Source organism: Rhinoderma darwinii, chromosome 7 (assembly GCF_050947455.1).
Source record: "Rhinoderma darwinii isolate aRhiDar2 chromosome 7, aRhiDar2.hap1, whole genome shotgun sequence".
Taxonomy (NCBI): domain Eukaryota; kingdom Metazoa; phylum Chordata; class Amphibia; order Anura; family Rhinodermatidae; genus Rhinoderma; species Rhinoderma darwinii.
Window position 1 is genome coordinate 20820853 of NC_134693.1, and position 20413 is coordinate 20841265.

The following is a 20413-nucleotide window of genomic DNA, read 5'->3' on the forward strand; positions in this document are numbered from 1 at the left end:
TTAGTATACCGGTCATGCTTCACCTTCCTGTGTCCCAAGCACTGTATACCCATCCTGCATAGTATCCTCCCTTTTCACTTATAACCTTAGGCCTCATGCCCACTTCAGTTATTTTCTTCAGGGTGCTATCTGGTTTTTTTAACGGATATCACACTGAAACATTAATTTCTATGGGGCCATGCACACTTCCGTTGTTTTAACGGAAAGGTGTGGCCGTTCCTATAAAAATAGGACAGGTCCTACTCCTGTCCGTTTTTTACGGAACAGCCATTTCATTCATTTGGTCCGTTGAATCAACAGACTGCACACAGAAGCCATCCGTGTGCGTTCCATGTTTCACAGATCCGTCCTTAGTGGCTGTTCGACGGGCAACGGAAGTGTGCATGAGGCCTAAAGGTCATGTATCCTGATTTCCCCCCCACCCCCAGGCAGCATCATTTATCCACTAGAGACATAATACATTTTCTTCCTTCTTAATCCGGAGTAAGGCGAGTCTGTTGGTGCTACATTAGAACTTGTACAGGGTTAGAAACAGGTAGACAAGAAAGCTGGCCCTCCCAAAGTCTGAGAAAAGCTACTGCAGCTTGATGATAAATGATTTTGATCGCTGGGGCCTTCCTGCTAGGACCCCTACTGATCACTAGAACGAGTGTCCACAGTTTTGAGGAGTTTAAATGAAGTAGCGGTCGAGAATCTGCTCCGTGGAGCCATTCAAACTCTATTGGACTGACGGAAACAGTCGAGCGCCACGAGCCTCTTATGCTTACATGTAACTGACCTTTATAGTCCATATCTACATATTTCTGCGCCTCCAAGGTGAATGTCTAGTTTGAGAAGACATCCTAATGACTAACGAGAAAAAACGGAAACTTAATTTGCTACAAGAACCGGACTTTGGTGTAGGCATATACTTTTGAGAACACAGTGGCTGGCAAGGAAAACAAACAAGTACATTATTGACAGATCACTTGAAGTACAAATTACCCAGACTGAAGCTTTGACTAGAGGCCCTTTTACACGGGCCAATTATCGGGCAAACGCTCGTTCATCTTCTTATCGTATCACTTAAAAAATGTAAAATATTATCGTTGTCAGCAGCACATCTCCACGTGTAAGCAGGGAGACGTGCTGCCGACATGATAGAAATGTATGGGGACGAGCATACGTGGAAGGCACAAATGCGATCAATGAGTGGATTTCCCGATGCCTATAGGTTCCTATGTTAAAGAAAAGTCGACTATGTTATTCCATACAATTAAAAAAAAAAATCTCCAACATATAGTAGCCCAACTGAAGCCAAAGGAAAACTCGTTTGGCATCCATCAGGTGACTAGATATGGAAACATTTGGAATATGTTCAACGTTTGGTCGTTCATCTGCTGATCGTTGCCCTGATTACGCTCGTTTGCCCCTTCATAGGCCCGTGTAATAGGGCTTTTATGGCACATGCCTACAACCTAATGCCAGACAAAATAGTGCAGCGGAGCCTACGACGCAGATGTGAACAGAGCCTTAGCTGGAGATTCACATGAGCTAAAAGTTGACCCTACCTGATGATAACTGTGGCATCAACCGAAGGTCTCATGTGTATGAGGACCTCACGATTGTACCTCTATGGCAGGGGTCTCCAACCTTCGGTACTCCAGCTGTTTTGAAACTACAATTCCCAGCATGCACAGACAGCCAAGGCTTCATTATTCCAGCCAAAGACTGACAGGGCATGCTGGGAAATGTAGTTTTCAACAGCTGAAGTGCCTAAGGTTGCTGACCTATGCCCTATGGCATATGTTGGGAGAAAGAGGTATGGGGCATCTTGAATTTCTACAAGCCCTATTCTTTGTTCCCAGGGAAGATAAGATGCTGTCTGGCGGTGGCTTCTTTCCCTCTCGATATAGAAATAAATGTGCACATTTGTCCGAGACACCTATGGCGGACTTTAGGTTTCATTCTGTTGGGTTTCTGTCGCTTTTTGACAACAAGAATAGTGTAGACTGCTGCGCTACTTTTTCCTATAAAAAAAAAAGTAAAGTCAATGTGTCCATCAGGATCCATTAGGGTGAGCACGCGTCCGTGTGCTACCAAAAACCTTACGAATTGTTAGTAAATGGCCGCATGAATTTGCAGGTAATACTTCAGCTTAACCCTCAAAACCGCACGGTCCTTAGCATGGATTGAAAAATAATAGAGCCAAGTGATAGACATAAGGGTGTATTCACACAAGCAAGTTGTGGTGTTCTGCTTGACGCAACTATCAGAAATCCGTGGCAAAAATGCTGCGTTTTACTGCGATTTTGCATAACCGCTGCATTTTTTTTTTTTGCTGGGATAATCGCAGCAAAAATAACACTAATGTGAAAAGGACATAAAGGATATAAAAACTAGATCACAGGTATATAGCAGGAAAAGTAAAGATCACACCTAAATAAAGAGGCTGTCCCACCGTAACAGGACAGATAAGAGGCCATCGATGGTGTCACTACCCACAATTCCAAGGATTCTCATTTACTTTATTAAAGGGATTATGTAAGACTAGCTGCAACCATAGCAACAAATTTGCACTAAATAGATAAAAACTGTTAGCTGATTGGTCGCTGTGGTCAGGTATAAACTTGTGTTCAACCTTATCATGACAGGAGGAAATTTTTCTTCTGCAAATTGGGATATGTGGCAATTGTACCCAAAAAAAAAAACACATTATTGGGTACACGTCACTAGGAAAATTATGTTTAAATTAGTTTAAATTAGTCTAATTTTTTAGATTTTTTCTGTTATGTCTTCAGTTACAGGTCAGAATTAAAATGTAGTAAGTTCACCTTTGAATATTTTGTTTAATAAAAATGTCTAGCAATGGGATTGATGCAACTTTTTAATTACTTTTTATTAAAAATTATATTAACTTTTTGAGATGCAGCTGCTTTGTATCCTGTACACAGAGCAGCTGTATCTAGCACTGAATCCTGTATCCGTCAGGTCAGCGGGACTGACGGGTCCAGTGTCAGCGGGTCCTGTGTCTCTGACACACAAGATCGAGTTGTTACTGATCACATCTAAGTTCATAACTTAGATGTGATAAGATCACAGGTGGGGATCCTGCGTGTTTGACCCGCTGTCACTGAAACGGCGGTCTCGCTGTCCTGTCAGATACAGGTCTCAGCGCACGATGCAGCTGCTCTGTATACAGGATACAAAGCAGCTGTATCTCCTAAAGTAAAAAGAATTTTTAATAAAAAGTGCTTAGAAAGTTGCACAAATCACACATTTTTATGAAATAAAAAAGATTTCAAAGGTGTACATAGTCTTTAAAACTCGTCATACTATTTATGATATAGTGACTACACGGCCACATTTTTGTGCCAATATTATAGCCGCAAGACCTGGACCCTGGGTGTTGCTACGCACTCTGACACTGTCCAATCAGCGCTGGCCGGGTTGACAGAAAAAGAAAAAGTTATGGCTCTAACGCAACACAAAGATTATTTTTTTTTAAACAATTAGTTGTTGCTTTGTAAAACATAAAAAAAAACTATATAAATTTGGTATCGGCGTAATCGGATTGACCCGCAGAATAAATGTTGTTTTTTACCGCACAGTGAATGCCATAAAAACAAAAGCCCCCCCTTCCAAAAAAAATTGAGGAATCGCTCCTATGGCGGACTTTAGGTTTCATTCTGTTGGGTTTCTGTCGCTTTTTGACAACAAAAATAGTGTAGACTGCTGCGCTACTTTTTCCCTTTAAAAAAAAATTTAAAGTCAATGTGTCCATCAGGATCCATTAGGGTGAGCACGCGTCCGAGTGCTACCAAAAACCATGTCCACGTGAGGTGGCAACGGCTTACAAATTGTTAGTAAATGGCCGCATGAATTTGCAGGTAATACTGCAGTTTAACCCTCAAAACCGCACGGTCCTTAGCATGGATTGAAAAATAATAGAGCCACAGTGAATGCCATAAAAACAAAAGCCCCCCCTTCCAAAAAAATAAATGGAGGAATCGCTACTTTTTTCCCCAGTACATTATATGGTACAATGAATGGTGCCGTGAAAAACCACAACTCGTCTCGCAAAAAATAAATTGCCCTAATACGGTTATATCGATGGAAACATTAAAAAAAAATAAATATGGCTTTTGGAATGCAGGGAGTAAAAAATGAAAAATGGCTGCAGCAACAAGGGCATAAAAATGACACTTTCTCGAGACTTTCAAAGTGGTGAGAAGAGAGAAAAGTTGCAAACTATTGCACAAATATGGCGTGCACCGGAGTTTGAAACTTTTTTACGCCACAAAACTGCAAATGGCCACAAATCTGCGTTGGGGAACGCGTTCTGACGTTCCGTCGGAACTTTCCATCAGAACGGGACGCTGAACAGACACAAACTGAAACCAGAGGTTTCCGTTTCCATCGTCATTGATTTCAACTACGCTATTGCTTCTGGCAAAACGACGGGTCCGGTGCAGAACAGAGGCAAATGGAAGCCATGGGCATCAGATCCATCACCATTGAAATCAATGGTGATGGAAATGGAAACCTCTGGTTTCCGTTCATGTCAGTTTGTGTCTGTTCAGGGTCCCGTTCTGATGGAAAGCTCAGACGGAACGTCAGAACGGTACCCCTACGCAGATGTGAACAGAGCCTTAGACACACTGTATGCACTAAGCTCCATAGCGCCATCTAGTGGCAGCTGCTGGTAGTCAGCAAGTATGTCTATGCTTCATCCTCTATAAAAATATATTAATAAATTAATCAGTTGAGAAGTATTTAAGGGTGGACAACTCCTTTAAGGAAACTTCCAAGGGTCCTCTGAGAGAGGTTTCTGTAACTACTATTCATTTCAACAGAAAGTTCACATTAAATGCGGCTTCTCCGTTGGTCACCCAGGCTGAATCTGGCCCGCTCTCAGGATTAGTGGGGTCTCATGTCATAAATCATGATTTGTGAACTATTCCTTGAAGCTTAACAAATGATAGTGCATTTTCCAGCATGTCCGGTTATTATCCCCCATTCACGCATATGAAAAATGAGACACGCAAATACAAATGAAACCAACACAAATCAAACTATATACATACCGGTCATATAGATATCAATGCAAACTACACAAGCCACGAGCTCACACGTAATGAATTCTTTACTTTTGTGTGTCGGGCTTTAGTAAACAGATTGGGAACAAATAACGTTGTTAATAAAAGAGCAAAGTATTTGTTACATTGTTACGGCTCGGAATACAACACAGAAACATTGTCTCCTGACAACCGCGATGGTGAAGTTGTAGCACCGTGTTTTATTTTCAAAAATTTTCATTTTAGCAATGAAATTAAAGAGGTTTTCCGGGTTTTTAAAACGATGGCCTATCCCAGCTGTTTGAAGGGCATTGTTTACCTGGTTCTCCTTCTCGTTCTTTTCTCGCGCCGTAACAGAGAGTCGAACCTCCACCGATCTAATATTGATGGCCTATCCTAAGGCTAAATGCAAAAGTTGCGGAATTTGGTGCAGAAAATCCACATCAAAACCGCCAGTATACGCAGGTAGTTCCGCAGGCAATATCTGCACATAACAGTGCATTTTTTTACGTGTTTTTAGGTGCGGATTTTACATATCGATGCGGAAATAGGTGCGCATTTTGGTGCATTTTTTCGGCACTCGTTTGATTCTTTCACATGAGCCATGTATGGGGACGAGTGATCTTTACTACGATCGCTCGTCCCCATACATTTCTGTCATGTCGACAGCGCGTCTCCCTGTTTACACGATTAGATGTGCTGCCAACAACGATAATATTTTTGGCTGCATGAACGACACGATCAGATGATGAACCAGTTTGTGCATCGACTGATCGTTGCTTTCCATACACAGGACAAGTATCGGGAATGAGATTTAATTTGCCCGATCATTGGCCCGTGTAAAACAACCTTTAGTCGGAGTTCACACGGGGCAGATTCGCTGCGTAATAGCACGCAGTGTATCAGTCCCGTGCGCCGCAGAGAATTCCAGGTGAAAAACCGCACCAAACTGTGGCGCAGTTTTTCGCCCGGAATGTCCGCTGCGGAAAACTGCAGCACTGACGTTTCATCCCAGGAGACCCGAGCGCAAGGCCCTCTCTATTCAGTCTATGGCTGAATGCAGTAGCTGAGCTGTCGGCTCGCCTTGTCGAATGGGGGCTAAGGGACCCCTATTCTCCCTATAGATGGAAATCCCCGAGGTGGCACCACCACCTATCAGATATTCATGGCATATAATATGGATAGAGGTGAGAATACCGCTTTAATTTCCTGTGTTTTCCCAAAATTCCATGTACTTCAGCCAGTTTCGTCGCTAAGCTTTCCTTCACCCAGAGCAAAGATTGCTAGCCCTGTATCTAAAACCCTGACCAAGGCAGAATGGCTGTTGGTGCCCCCCTGACAACCAGCACCTAGAGCCCATGCCCCACCAGCGCCCCCTAACTACATCCCTAACTTCAGCACTACTCTATACTACTTATTATCCCAATCAGCTCCCTTCATAAATAGAATGCCAGAATTGCAGTCAAGACTGACACACAGACAGATCAGTAAGAGAAAGCAAGCAATGGAATATAACTTTACATACCAATACAGTTATACGTTGTATACAGAGTCTACGAAAAGCTGCTTGGCAACCCCTCTGAGCACTTGGTGGTTGTCACTCCACATCTGAGGATTTTTTAAGACTAGTGCTTCATACGCCAGTCTTAATCTTAAAAGGGCTGGCGTAAAAAGGGGATAATTTATTAATTAGGTGCATCTCTGACTGTTCGTGCGCCATAGGTTTTAAAAATCGACGCCAGCTCTGCGCTGACATAGATTTGCGCTATATTTTATGCCAATTTCTGGCAAAAATGATTCCAATAAGTTCCACCTTTTTTTTTTTGCTAAAGTGGCGTGAACAGTTCAAAAGTCGCATATTTTTGCGCAAATTGCGACTTTTGCAGCATTTGTGCTTTTTCACGGCCAGCAAAATGGCGTAGAACGAAGAATAAATCCCCCCCCCCCCCCGATATACTTTAGTCTCTGAGATGGTCACACTCAGATATTACTGAAACAAGACGCAAGAACATAATCGGACCCGGATCTCACGGTTCACGTCATCTAATGGCCTTCTAATGGGTTTCAGCTCACTCAACCATTCTGTGAAGATCTCTATAAAGAGCGAGCATCTGATGATCACTTAGGCTTTTAGGCCAAACTGGCAGCAAATCGCTGCATGTAATGGGCCCCAATAGGCGTCCAACTTCGACCAACATCTGATAGGGAGTTATTAAAAGAGGGGCAATATTTACATCTCAAGGAGTGCCCTGAAATACACTATTTGTGCTCTGATACTCTACACCGATGGACCAAAACTGATGATGTCATCAGCGTCGGTACATCGAAAAGTAGTGGAGGGGGTTGGGGGGGGTGTCTCAGACTTCCAAAGAAGCTCTCGATATTGAAGTCTGAGACTGTGGCCGCAATCTTGGAGAGCGGAAAAAGGGGAAATGGAACGGAGGCCGGATTATTCAGGAGCGGGGCAGCAGGTAAGTTGACTATACATTTCTAATGTATAGGTCACATTTTTTAGGGGACAGGAGGGTCACTTTAATGGCTGAGAGTTTCTAAGCACAGTCCTTCAGGGAACCTCATCTAACTCTAAGGCCTCATGCACATAACCGTAGCCATGTGCACGGCACGTGATTGCGGCACAGACGGCCGGGGGTTTCATCCACAGGCCACCCACAATTCACGGACCGTGCACACATTGATTTCAATGAGCCCGGTCCAGGTTTCCTGCCAATGCACGGACCGTGTAAACCACATTCACAATGAATGGGTCCGCAATTCACCCGCATGTTCGTGCGCATGGGGCCTTATACTGATCAAATCTAAACAACTTCGATTTATCAGTACAGTATTGGGGTTAGATGAGGTGTCAGGGGCACACAGGAACCACTGTCAGCCAAGTCGTCAGTCCAGCTGACTGACAAATTTGTCTGACAGCGTTGTTCTGGAGCTTCTATGTAATGTGGATACATAGAAGCTGCAGAACAGAAATGAAGCAAAATGTTTCATAAATGTATATTATAAAAGTGATTATTTTCACTAAATACATACATTTTATTTAAAAAAAATAGCACAGAAGTGTTCATTTTGAGTAGAAATTATGCAAAACGTAGGAGAATGAGTGTCAGTGATTGCTCTAGGCCGATTGACAGGGATCTCATGACTCTCTTCAGACTCCAAAGACACTTTATTGGGCCACATGATTCCACTTGGGGCTACTGATATGGGGCAGGAGAAAGCATTTTATTTTTCTCACAAGGACAATTCTTTGAAAAAATATTAAGAAGTAGGTACGGCTGCTCTAACCCTCGGCGATCAGCTGATATCAGAAGTCACGTGGAGGCGCACATTCCCCCTAGCATTACATGGAAAACATTCAAATGAGTGTCCGTCCATGTAATGCATGGACGTGCCGGGCCAGCCAGAGAAGGAGCCACTCTTAGGCCTCATGCACACTTCCATCACCATATTTACGGCCGTTTCTCACAGATCCGTGTGTCCGTGTGGTTTCCGTGTGTACTCTGTGTCCGTTCCGTGTTTCCGTTTCAAACAGACGTTGAGCTTCCGTGTTTCCGTTAAAAAAACTGAAGGTATTGAACTTTATTTGAACTTGTCACCTGTCCTTGTCACATGCCTAAGGCCTCATACCCACTTCAGTTTTTTCCTTCAGAGTACTATCTGTTTTTGTCACTGATAGCACCCGGAACCCATTCATTTCAATGGGCCCATGTACACTTCCGTTATTTTTACGGACCTGTTGTTCCGTTCTGTCAAAAGTAGAGCATGTCCTACTTTGGTCAGTGATTCCGCGACCGTGTGGCCCATAGAAGTCAATGGGTCCGTCAAAAAAACGGACGGCACACGGAAGGCTTCCGTGTGCCGTCGGTTTTTTACGGATCCGTTGCCCTAGCAAAGGCAGGGCGTGTCAATGTTCACAGACTTGGACATGTGACAAGTTCAAATAAAGTTCAATACCTTCCGTTTTGTTAACAGAAACACGGAAGCGAAACGGAAGCACAACATCTGTTTAAAACGGAAACACGGAACGGACACTGAGAACACACGGAAACCACATGGATACCAAAACGGACACACGGATCCGTCAAAAACGGTCGAGAAAACGGTGATGGAAGCATGAGGCCTTACAGAGAGACACTCCATTCTGACACATAGAGAAGGGTCCCAAGCATAAGGACATAGGGATGGCGGATGTCCAGTTTTGGGCTTAATAATAGTTAGTAGACCACTACCACTTAGTAGTGTCTGCAGCTTTTATAACTCTGCTCCATAAGGGCACATTTATGATCAGCGACTTCAGCTTTGTCGAATTGTCTAATGGGAGTCTGAGCTAGTCAGAAATCCACCATGTCCTTTCTCATGGCTGTAGCTGTGTCCTTTCCCCATGCTTTACACTGCAGCTATGCTTGTTTGGATTGGCTGCTATGTAAGTCCAGTCAGTGCACCAAGAGCTGATTCAATTTATGGCAAGGATAGAATAATTATAAACTACAAGCAACTTTACCACCAGTGAGGAAAAAAAGTTTATCAAGTAGCTGCCACACCTGGAAGAGGCAGTCAGGGAAAATAAGAGGGGATGGAAGATTCCTGTCTAATTATTAAGTTTCTCCCAGAGATAAACAGCGCCAGATGTGTCTGGCAGCTACTTATCTCCTGTGCTCTAATTTCAAAATAACAACATACAGTATCTGAACGATGTCCTAACCTACGAGGTCTCACTTATGACAACCAGCATCCCAGGAAGACAAGATTGTCTTAACTTTTTCAAAAGTTTTTTTTCTTTTTTTATTCTATATACTGTTTATCATGACATGGGTAAGGGCCTGTTCACATCTGCATTGGAGGCTCTGTTAGGGGCCTACGTCACAGATTCCTACAAAAATACCGGAAACAATAGCGCAGCATACTGCGCTATTGTTTCCAGTAAATCCACGGACACCCCAATAGAAACTCGACAGAACCCATTAAAGTTTAAGGATTCTGTCGAGCGCCGGTTGTTTCCTTTGTTCAACGGAGCCTGCGCTTCTGGCATTTCGCTGTTCTGCTCCTCTGACGGAGAAAACTAACGGAAACCCGAACGCAGATGTGAACAGGGCCTAAGATCATGCTGTCATTTTGAAAGCTATGCCATAGTCTCGCCCTAAAGGTATATAAAAAGGTCACCATCATTCCCTGACGACTGTAACACAACCAGAAACATATCTCCAGGCAATGACTCAAAGGTTCCTGCGACTCAGAAGCTTCTTCATTTCTCACCAAACACAATAAACCACTGAAAATGCCACGGAAGGATTTAAAACATGGACCTTCAGTGTGGCAACAGGGCATCAGTTCTCAGGGGTTTCTACAGAAGATCGAGGACACCTTTACTCCACTTTAGGCCCAATTCATACGAACGTGGGGAAACTCGGACGCCAAAAACGTCGGTTTTTCATATCCGAGTTGCCCCCATGCGGGTCCCGTTTTCACAATCCCCAAAAACTTGAGTATATCAAGGGACCTGTGAAACTTAAAGAAAATGGGACATGTTCTATTTTTCAACGGACCCTTCGCACAGTCTGTTGAAACAACTGCCATTGAAATACATGTGTCTGTGTGACGGCCGTTGTTTTAACGCCCGTCACACGGACATATACCACGTTCGTCTGAATTCGGCCAAAGTGTCTAGATAATAGGTATCTTGGTGAGGTTGGGTCATTAATGGTGCCAATAATTAAACCTCCATGCCAGCGGCCCTTGGATGATGATGAGTCACAGTGGGCACCCTGTCTACCTCACCCATCATAAGCGCAGAGCATGTTTACACAGATCACTATGGGCCTATCGAAGCCCAGTGGGCCCTAGAATGTGCCTTGTGCTGATTCCGGCTCAATGAAACAGTTTTAGGCCAGGATCACACACACAGTTTTGGTTCAGTTTTTGGCACAGTATATATATATATGACTATTTTATATGCTTTTTCAACCCCTTAACGCATTTTTACATACATGCACGCCACGGGAAGGGTCGACTTCCCGCATTGTGACGTACATGATGGAGATAGCACAGAAGCTGTGCCCGCGCGGTCTCCATGAAAGCCCTGCTGTGACTGACAGTTGGGCCTTCCGTTGCTATGTCCGGGATTGCCAATTAACCCCTCAAATGCCACGGCCCATAGCGACTGCAGCAGGTTCGACAAAGGGAGGGGGTTCTCTCTGTCACCCATCGGTGGCCAGAAAACTAGTTCGCCGAGCGATGGACTGCCATGGCAGCCGGGGGCCTAATAGAGGCCCACAGGCCTCACATGACTATACGCCTATTAGGCCGCCCTAATAAACTGCCTATTAGTCAGAGGCATAGCTATAGGGGGTGCAGCGGTTGCAGTCACACCTGGGCCCTGGAGCCTGAAAAGACCCAAATGCCCCTCAGCCACATAAGAAGACCCCTGTATTATAAATGATATATGGTAGGTGGGGACTTTCGATACATTTTATTGGCGCAGTTTTTGGACAGTTTTTCAGGACCAGATTATTAACAGTGGCAGCGTTTTTGATGTGGGGTAAAAAAAATAAATTGAGATTTCCTGATATCATTAGATGTCACACATAGCACAATAAATATAGGACTATGGGGACGTCCATCACGAGTTTGGAGGGGCTGCCCAACGTTATACGCCCTAGACAAGTTCTACGTACACGACATGTAACACTCCATACAACCGTGATACAATATCGCCTTAAGTTACAGTTAACCACAACTTTTTTGCATTCCCATGTAGCCCTCCCACTCCATATCAATTACAATATAATGATGAGACAATAACGCATTATTTATATCGATTCCTATACGGAGAAACAGAAATGACGTCACTTAATGGACTATAATGATGCCGGGTCATAATAAAGTGATATTTATGAAACCGCAAGTCACATGACTAATCGCCCAAAAAGTCGTATCGTGAGTCGTGAATGGGACGTCACATAGCACAAAAAGCAAATGCACTAGAAATCAATAAAAATAAGAATAAAAGAAGCAAAAAATGTAAAGTAAATAATATAAAAATATAAAAAACAGCACATATAATAGTAGTATCCATGATAGTAGCCATAGTCAGGAGCAGGTGATGCCTCTATACAAAGTACAATGCAGTGATAAGGGATAGTGTTGCTGCAAATAGATACAGTAACAAGCGGCAGCCTCCTCCTGTGCTGAGTGATGCTGATTCATGCTGCCCTCACCTCTCGCACCCCCTCTGCTGGAGGGTTTGTTAGGGAGCAGGGTACTCACCAGGTCATGGGGGATCAGGACAGTGGAGGATGGGGGTCCCTGTCCCTGGTGCTGGGGGTCTCTCCCTGTGTCCCTTCCAGCTCCGGACACTGGAGGTTACTGCAAAGCGAGACTGTACCACTGCCTCCCGCGGGGGGGATGAGATGCAGATGTGAGGAGACGGACAACCCCGGGCAATGCACGGGATATTGTTTTGTGAAGACTGTCTTAATAAATATTAATGGAAATGTTCTAGGAGCCGGTCAGTGGGTTCGTGATCTGTAAAATAAGACACCCCTATTCTTGAGTCGTAGATGGCACAGTCTGTGAGTCACTGCTTGGAACGCAAACACTGGTCCTAGCAACAGAGAGAAGGGGGGGATTTTGTCACCTGCGTGACGTCACTGTACAGGTGTGACCTTGTAACTGTATGCATAGTGTATATGATCCAGTAAAATGACCACAAAGGCAACGATAATTTAATTCAAATGACAGGGGAGAAGTGTAAATCTGTAAACCATAAAAGCGCTCGATCCCACAGTAAAAGACAATCACGAACGATTATTGTTATGTTTATTGGACTAAAATGGCGCTGTAAGACTATGGCGACACAGCCCTATTGGTCTCATTATTCAAAACTGTCTAACAGTAAAAGTGGCTTTGTTGCCCATAGTAACCAATCACAGAGCAGCTTTCATTTATCCAGAGCAATTCAAGAAATGGAAGCTGAGCTCTGATTGGTTGCCATGGGCAACAAGGCCAGTTATACTGTTGGACAATATTGATAAATGTGGCCCTAGACTTTTGTATGGCAACGGCTGGGACTTTTTCTTATAACATATAAAACTTGGTATCAGATCGGTCACTGTATATAAATTCTGTGCGTAGCCCCATCCTACTGATTAAATGCTACAATCCCATGGTTGCCGATCTTTAAGAGACTTGAATTTCGATCATACTTGCCAACTTTTAAGAAGGGACATCAGGGAGATTCCCGAGAAATATTTTTGGCCTTGTGCTCCGCCCATTTCTATTGGACACGCCCCCAGACCAGACCCCCCTAAACCGATCACAGACCAGACTTTCTAACAAATACAGACCCCCTGAACAAATACAGACCCCCCCCCCCCCCCAGACCAGACCTCTAAATAAATACAGACCATCCAGAGCCCCTATAATAATTTTTAAGCCATCTACCATAGCTGCTGTGGCCGGCTCCTGCGGTCGGCTATTCCACAGATTCACAGTTCTCACAGTAAGGCCTTATTATTCACACGAACGTGTTATATGTCCGTGTGACAGCCGTTAAAAAAACGGTCGTCACACGGACCTATGTAATTCAATGGGGCCGTTCACACGCCGTTGTTTCAACGGGCCGTGTGAAGGGTTCGTGAGAAAATAGACTCGCAGCGTACAGCACGGATACCCCTCGGACGTGAAAAACTATCGTTTTTTAATGTCCAAGGTTCGCAACGTTCATGTGGATCCGGCCTAAAGAAGACTTGTCGCCTCTGGAGATTGAACCCATTTTTCTCCAGACGGAGGGAGCGCCCCCTTGTTTTTTGAGGGGGTTTTACATGGAACAGGATTTCACCATATTTTTTGTATGCCCCATTCATATATTTATATAAGTTAATCATGTCCCCCCTTAGTCGTCTTTTTTCAAGGCTAAATAGGTTTAATTCTTTTAATCTTTCCTCATAACTTAGATTCTCCAAGCCCCTAATTAGCTTCGTTGCTCTTCTTTGTATTTTTTCATCCTTTCTATGAACTGGAGCCCAGAACTGAACGGCATATTCTAGATGAGGCCTCACTAATGCTTTGTAAAGTGGCAATATTACATCCCTGTCCCGTGACTCCAGGCCTCTTTTAATACACGACAATATCCTGCCGGCCTTAGAAGCAGCTGATTGACATTGCATGCTGTTATTTAGTTTATGATTTACAAGTACACCCGGATCCTTCTCAACAAGTGACTCCCCCAGTGTAGCTCCCCCTAGGACATATGATGCATGCAGGTTGTTGGTACCCAGATGCATAACTTTACATTTATCTACATTAAACTTCATCTGCCAAGTGGACGCCCAAACACTTAGTGTGTTCAAATCCGCTTGCAATTTACAAACATCCTCCATAGACAGAACATTACTACATAGCTTGGTGTCATCTGCAAAAATAGAAATAGTGCTATTAATCCCTTCCTCTATATCATTAATAAATAAGTTGAATAATAGTGGTCCCAGCACTGAACCCTGGGGTACACCACTTATAACCGGGGACCATTCAGAGGGGGTACGGGCGACATATCACACTGTCTGTACAGTGGTATACGTTGCAGCCTTCCGTCGGAGGTATACGTCAGGAGTACATATATCGCTGATGGAAGGCTCAAAACGCAGTGTGAAAAGAGCCCAATCTGTATGGCCAACAGATAGCAAATACTGATCTGTACCAAGACTGAGCGCAGTGCAGTTACCTCACATTGCCACTAGGTGGTGGTAGTCGCATTCTACCTGCAGAACCTCACTGTATAGAAATGATTATTTTATGTTCTACACCTGTATAAAGAATATTTTTGTCCTGAGTCGAAATATTAATCTTCCTATAAGTCTGTACCAGTCAGCATATCCATATGACCTATTTTATTACAAAGGCCTACAGCTGCAGCCACTTTTTGTAATAATAACACAAGCTATTCTTTGGTGAGAACGTTCCGGTGTAATACGGTAAATGACGTCATCACCGTGTATTGTCACATGCGATTGGAGCCATAGCCATTTTATTTTCCAAAACGGTGGATTTAATTAACATAGAGACAAAAATGTCTACAATTTGATGTACGTTCATTATTATATTTAATGCATAGTATATAGCAGAGGCACCCCCAGGGTCAGAGGTCACAGCATTGCGTCTGCGCGCACACGTCTCTGTCCGCTTTGCACAGATGGACAGTGCATGTTTTGGAAAACGTCAAGATTTGTCAATTTGCCCACGGACCGTGAATGAACAGCGGTTATTAAGCTCAGTCGCAAATTCTCATTTGGTTTGAGGACTGGGCTCTGACTTCGTCTTCGCTGAAACTGAAATATCCTACAAATAAAGCTGGTTCATTATATAATGAAAAGTTATGCAACTTTCTAATATACTTTATGTATCAATTTATAATACTTTTCAAGATCTCTGCTTGCTGTCATTAAATATAAACCATCATTGTTTACTTCCAGAGGTGGAATATCCGTCCTGATCTTGTGCTTGACACACAGATACAAGGCTTAGGGTATGTTCACATGCAGTGTTTCCAGGCGCCTGAAAAAACGGAAGCTGAACGCCTCCAAACATCTGGCCATTGAGTTGAAAGGGAAAAACGGCGTTTCGTTCAGACGGAGCATTTTTTTTAATGCAGCCATTTGAAAAAACGGCGCGTAAAAAAAACGTCCTGTAAAAAGAAGTGCATGTCACTTCTTGAGCCGTTTTTTTGTTGTGTCAATAGAAAATGAGCTCCAAAAACATCCGCAAAAAACGCCACAAAAGATGTTTGTGATTTAAAAAACGGCTGAAAATCAGAGGCTGTTTTCCCTTGAAAACAGCTCCATATTTTACAGTCGTTTTTCGTTTTGCGTGTAAATATACCCTTAGAAAGGATTTGTTGCGTATTTTAGGTCCCAATTCCACACTAAAAATACATGACACAATTTTCAAATCCGTAGCATTATGTCACAAATTTAACGCAGATTTTCTTTGCAATGAAAAGGGTGAAATCCGTGGCAAATCAGTCAAATCTGAACTCACCCCTACTGTACTATGCACAGTCACTAATATTTACGTCCACAAACAGCGTGGAATTTCCTTGGAGAAATTCTGCAACGTTTTCGCAAGAGAAATTGACATTCTGCAGATTGAGAATCCGCACCGCAGATCAATTTCCGCACGTTTTTTTCGGTGAATTTATTCTTCAGCGTGTGGATGAGATTTGTTCAAATCTGAATCACCCTGCTGCTACTGTGATACGCTGCGGAATTTCTAGGTGGAAATTCCGGACGGATAATCTGCAGTGTTTACGCTCTGTGTGGACGTTCCCATATTGATGAATTAATCATGGCTGCGGTTTTTATTAGCAAATATGATAGAACCTCTGCCCTCGTCCCAATGAGATAGACCGGAGCTGGTAACAAGGTGAGATCTACAAACACCCAACAAGACATAATGAAAGACAAATATTACCGCTACAGTCCCAGAATCATCAGAGGATGTCACTTCCCCAGCACATAAGTGATAGATAATCGATAGTCCCCAGTATTGAGCAAGATGCGGTTTCTATGTGTCCAGAATACATAGAAACTGTATCACACTGGGCGTAAACACTGCGGATTTTCGCAACGGATTTCATTGCGGAATTCGCAGCAGAATACAGTAGCAGCAAAGTGGATGAGATTCAAACAAATCTCATCCACACGCTGCGTAAAAAATACTCAGAAAAAACGTTTATAAATAGATTTTTTAATCCGAATTTCTGCTTTTCTGTTGCGGGTTTTCCCCATTGAATTCAATGGGAGGTAAAACCCCCAACAAATAGCAGATGTTATTTTTGCGCCGTAAAATCTGTGATTACGCCGCAAAAATCTCAACTAAAAAAAAAAAAAGCTTATATGTGCCCAGATCTCTCTTCTTTTCCGTTCGGGCCGGCCTTCTGGGATGATGTTTCATGCCATATGACTGCTGCAGCCAATCACAGGCAGTGGTCGCATGGGATGAAACATCATCCCAGGAGGCTGGGCTGCGGGAAGACAGAGGGATGCGTCGCCATGACTACGAGTTCTAAGCTTTTTTTTTTTTTTTAATTTGCTTTTTTCGAAAGCGGACAATCCACCCAAAAAACTGCTTGTTGCGGTTTTTCGGCCGGAGTCCAGGGCAGATGCCCTGTGTACATTTTACTTAGCATATCCGCCCTGTGTGATCATGCCCAAAAAGTTAAAACTATTTTTTTTATAAAAAAAACTTTTACAAAGTTGTTTAAAATACCATGATACATTGTTTTATTTTAAAAAAAAAAAAAAAAAGTTCAAAGGTTTACAATATACATCAGTCCATCAGACAGTCCAATACTCATCATATGCAACTTGTTGTAATACATGTATGGAAGCTGCAGGTGGCGCCTGTGCACCGTAATAACCGCAACATCAAATAAACCATCCACACCTAACAAGTAACAATCCTCTGACACATGATTACACTGATTTAAAAGGAATTATTCAGATCGAAAAACTTACTAATGTACTTGTATTGTACGGTGCAGAAATCTGGGGCTGCTGCATTGATAAATATGACCTGGTTATTAGGGTGAATTCACATGTGGCGTAAGCAGAAAGCTACAATAACTATATGTCCTCTGTTTTAGCAGAGACATAATTGTTCCTGCCAGCAGGTGGCAGCATTACACGGTGACTGGAGGAGATGACTATTCTAGCTGTCTAGTAATCATGGAGCATGTCACTGACACTTAGCAGGGCATGTGGATGGCACTTATGAGGGGACATGTTGCCCGCACTGTATATTGGAGGGCATATAGCTGGGCACTTAAAAGAAGCATGTGTCAGCCATTTATAGGGTTTATATGTCTGACACTGTATTTGTAAGATTATGTGGCCTTTATGGGGGCGTTTGGCCGGTACTTTGTATATGGGTAACTGTTAGGCTGTGTTCACATTAGTGTTGTGAGCCTTATTTGGGGGTCCCTTTAAATTTTTTGTCACTTATGACGGTAAGAATATTCTTGCCATAAAAATGATGGAAACCCGGATCTCAATAGCTGGAAGCCTCACATATCCCACCATTATGACATATCTATCTGACCTTCCCGGTTTATCATTCATGAGTTACCTACCGATTATTCATGAGAAATGTATATTTCTATTAAGCGTCAGGAGGACCCTTAACCTATATAACCAGAAGTATGTGTAGTCCGCTCTCTGGAAATCATCACATTTTGAAACTCCGCTCTTGGCATCACTGAACATTAACCCCTTCCCACACTGCGCTACGGAGTTAATGTAGTGGTACCAGAATAAAAAATGATCACCTATCCTGTGGATAGTTGATCATTTTCTGATCGCTGGGTTCCCCACCATTGGGACTCCCACCGATTGTGAGAACGGGTCTCCTGAACCCCCTGTTCCTCCTCACTGCACACCCCGCAGTGAGGCGGACACTGATTGGAGCAGTGGTCGAGCATGTACCCATTCAACCTGGGTGCAGCACTCGGATGTTTCCGTCATCCTCGTAGACATTGGATGGAGCAGTAGGCGCATGCCCGACCGCTGCTCCATTCAATCTCCTCCTCACCCCTTAGTGGTCACCCTATTTGGCAATCACAGAATACCAATGGGTTGCCTTGGCAGTCAGGGGCCTAGCAAAGCATATAGCAGTATAGCACTATATTATATACACGATCCACTAGTGGGACTATAAAAAAATAAGAGGGCTTGAGAAAACGTTGTACGCGAAACGGCTGTTGCCTGACATTGTCTCCGTCTTCCTCCAAGCCTTTTTACAAGTATTAAATAATTTCCTACGTCAGATCGGATGAGTGAAGCTTTTTTCTCTCTACTTGCATTGGATAAAAAAAATAATAACTTAAAGGGGTTTTCCCACGAGGGACATTTATGACATATCCACAGAACCCACACCTATCTCTAGAACGGGGCCCCTAAACCTCGTTCTACCTCTGTGTGTGTCGGATTATTTCCGATCATGAAGGTGAAAACAGCATAACTCGCTGAGCTATGCTGTTTAGTAAGCCCCATATAACGAAATGGTAGTTACGGAAACAGCGTAGCTCGCATGCTACGCTGCTTCTGTAACGGCTATTCACTACTATGGGAGTTACAGAAACAGCGCAGCTCAGTGAACTACTCTGTTTTCGTAACTCCGGACCATAAAGTCAGGAAGTGGCCGGGAGTCAGCGTTGGCAGGCAAAGCTAGAACGGGGTTTCGGGGGCCCCGTTCTAGAGATAGGTGCGGGTCCCAGAGGTGGTACCCGCATCTATCTGACATTTATGACATATCCTGTGGATGTCATAAACGTCCCTCGTGGGAAACCCCTTTAAATAAAGCCTTTTGACGAAGATGACATCATGACAATGAGGCCTCATCACTACGGAATGTTCTGACCTCACTGGACAATTGCAGAAAACTGAGATGACAACGCTGTCAGTCCCTTCTATAGATTTATCAGAGAAGACACAGTGAGCCTTTGGAGATTAAATCAAGTCCTGGTTGATCCTATCATGATGGGGACAAGAGAAGGACCATGGGAGTGGCTGTGCGGTTGGTGCAGCACTTGTTGCAACTGCAATTGTCGATCTAGATGTTCCGATTGTTCTTGCTGCACCTGCAAATGCGCCTGCCTGCCTCTGCTGTGCCCATCGGCCGCAGACCGCCTAAAGGTTGAGGAGGTCAGTGCTGCCGACTACATACATGAGAAGAAGTTTGTCAAGGCCAAAATCAGAAAGGACAACAATACAAAAGCCGGACTGAGGAGCTTTGCAGGATTCATCGTCGGCATTCTCCTTACCACCATGTATGCGCTGGTTGTCCTCTTTGTGAAAAATTACAACCTATGGTTCTGCCTGGCAACCACCATAACCTTTGGATTCTTTTTGACACTCGGCATGGCCTTTTCTCTAAGAGTCCGGATAACTGTGCTTCTTATGCTGCCACAGATATTCTCAAGTAAGAGAATCAGCTATTGTATACCGTATCGGACTGGGGTACCATGGTCTTTCCAGAGGTACTGATTCTGAGTGTCCATCGTCCATCTATACAGAACATGTACACGTCCATCTGTAACTACATCATAATATTTGTTGATATCATTGCACACACAGGACATACACTATATGGACATAAGTATTGGGACACAACTCAATCATTGAATTCAGGTTTTTCATTCTGTCCTATTACCACAGGTGTATCAAATCCCGCACCTCGCTATGCAGTCGCCTTTATAAACATTTGTGATAGAATGGGTCGTTCTAAAGATCTCAATGAATTCCAGCGTGGTTCTGTAATATAATGCCACCATTGTAACAAGTCAGTTCATG

At 43.5% G+C, this 20413-nt stretch overlaps 1 protein-coding gene across 3 annotated transcripts in view; it reads left to right on the forward strand.

Moving 5' to 3' along the window:
* DCST2 (DC-STAMP domain containing 2) overlaps positions 1-20413 on the forward strand; it is a 787084-nt gene that overhangs the window by 754771 nt on the left and 11900 nt on the right. The window contains exon 1 of one of the 3 annotated variants that reach the window (XM_075832917.1): positions 12657-12726. The exons of 1 other annotated variant lie outside the window; for it this stretch is intronic. Coding sequence is in view for 1 of the 2 variants with exons in the window: in XM_075832915.1 (XP_075689030.1) it covers positions 19598-20042 (445 nt within the window). In the remaining variant the exon portion in view is untranslated. Of the gene's footprint in view, positions 1-12656; positions 12727-19473; positions 20043-20413 lie in introns of those variants that run through there. One more of the 3 variants, XM_075832915.1, reaches the window with a different exon arrangement.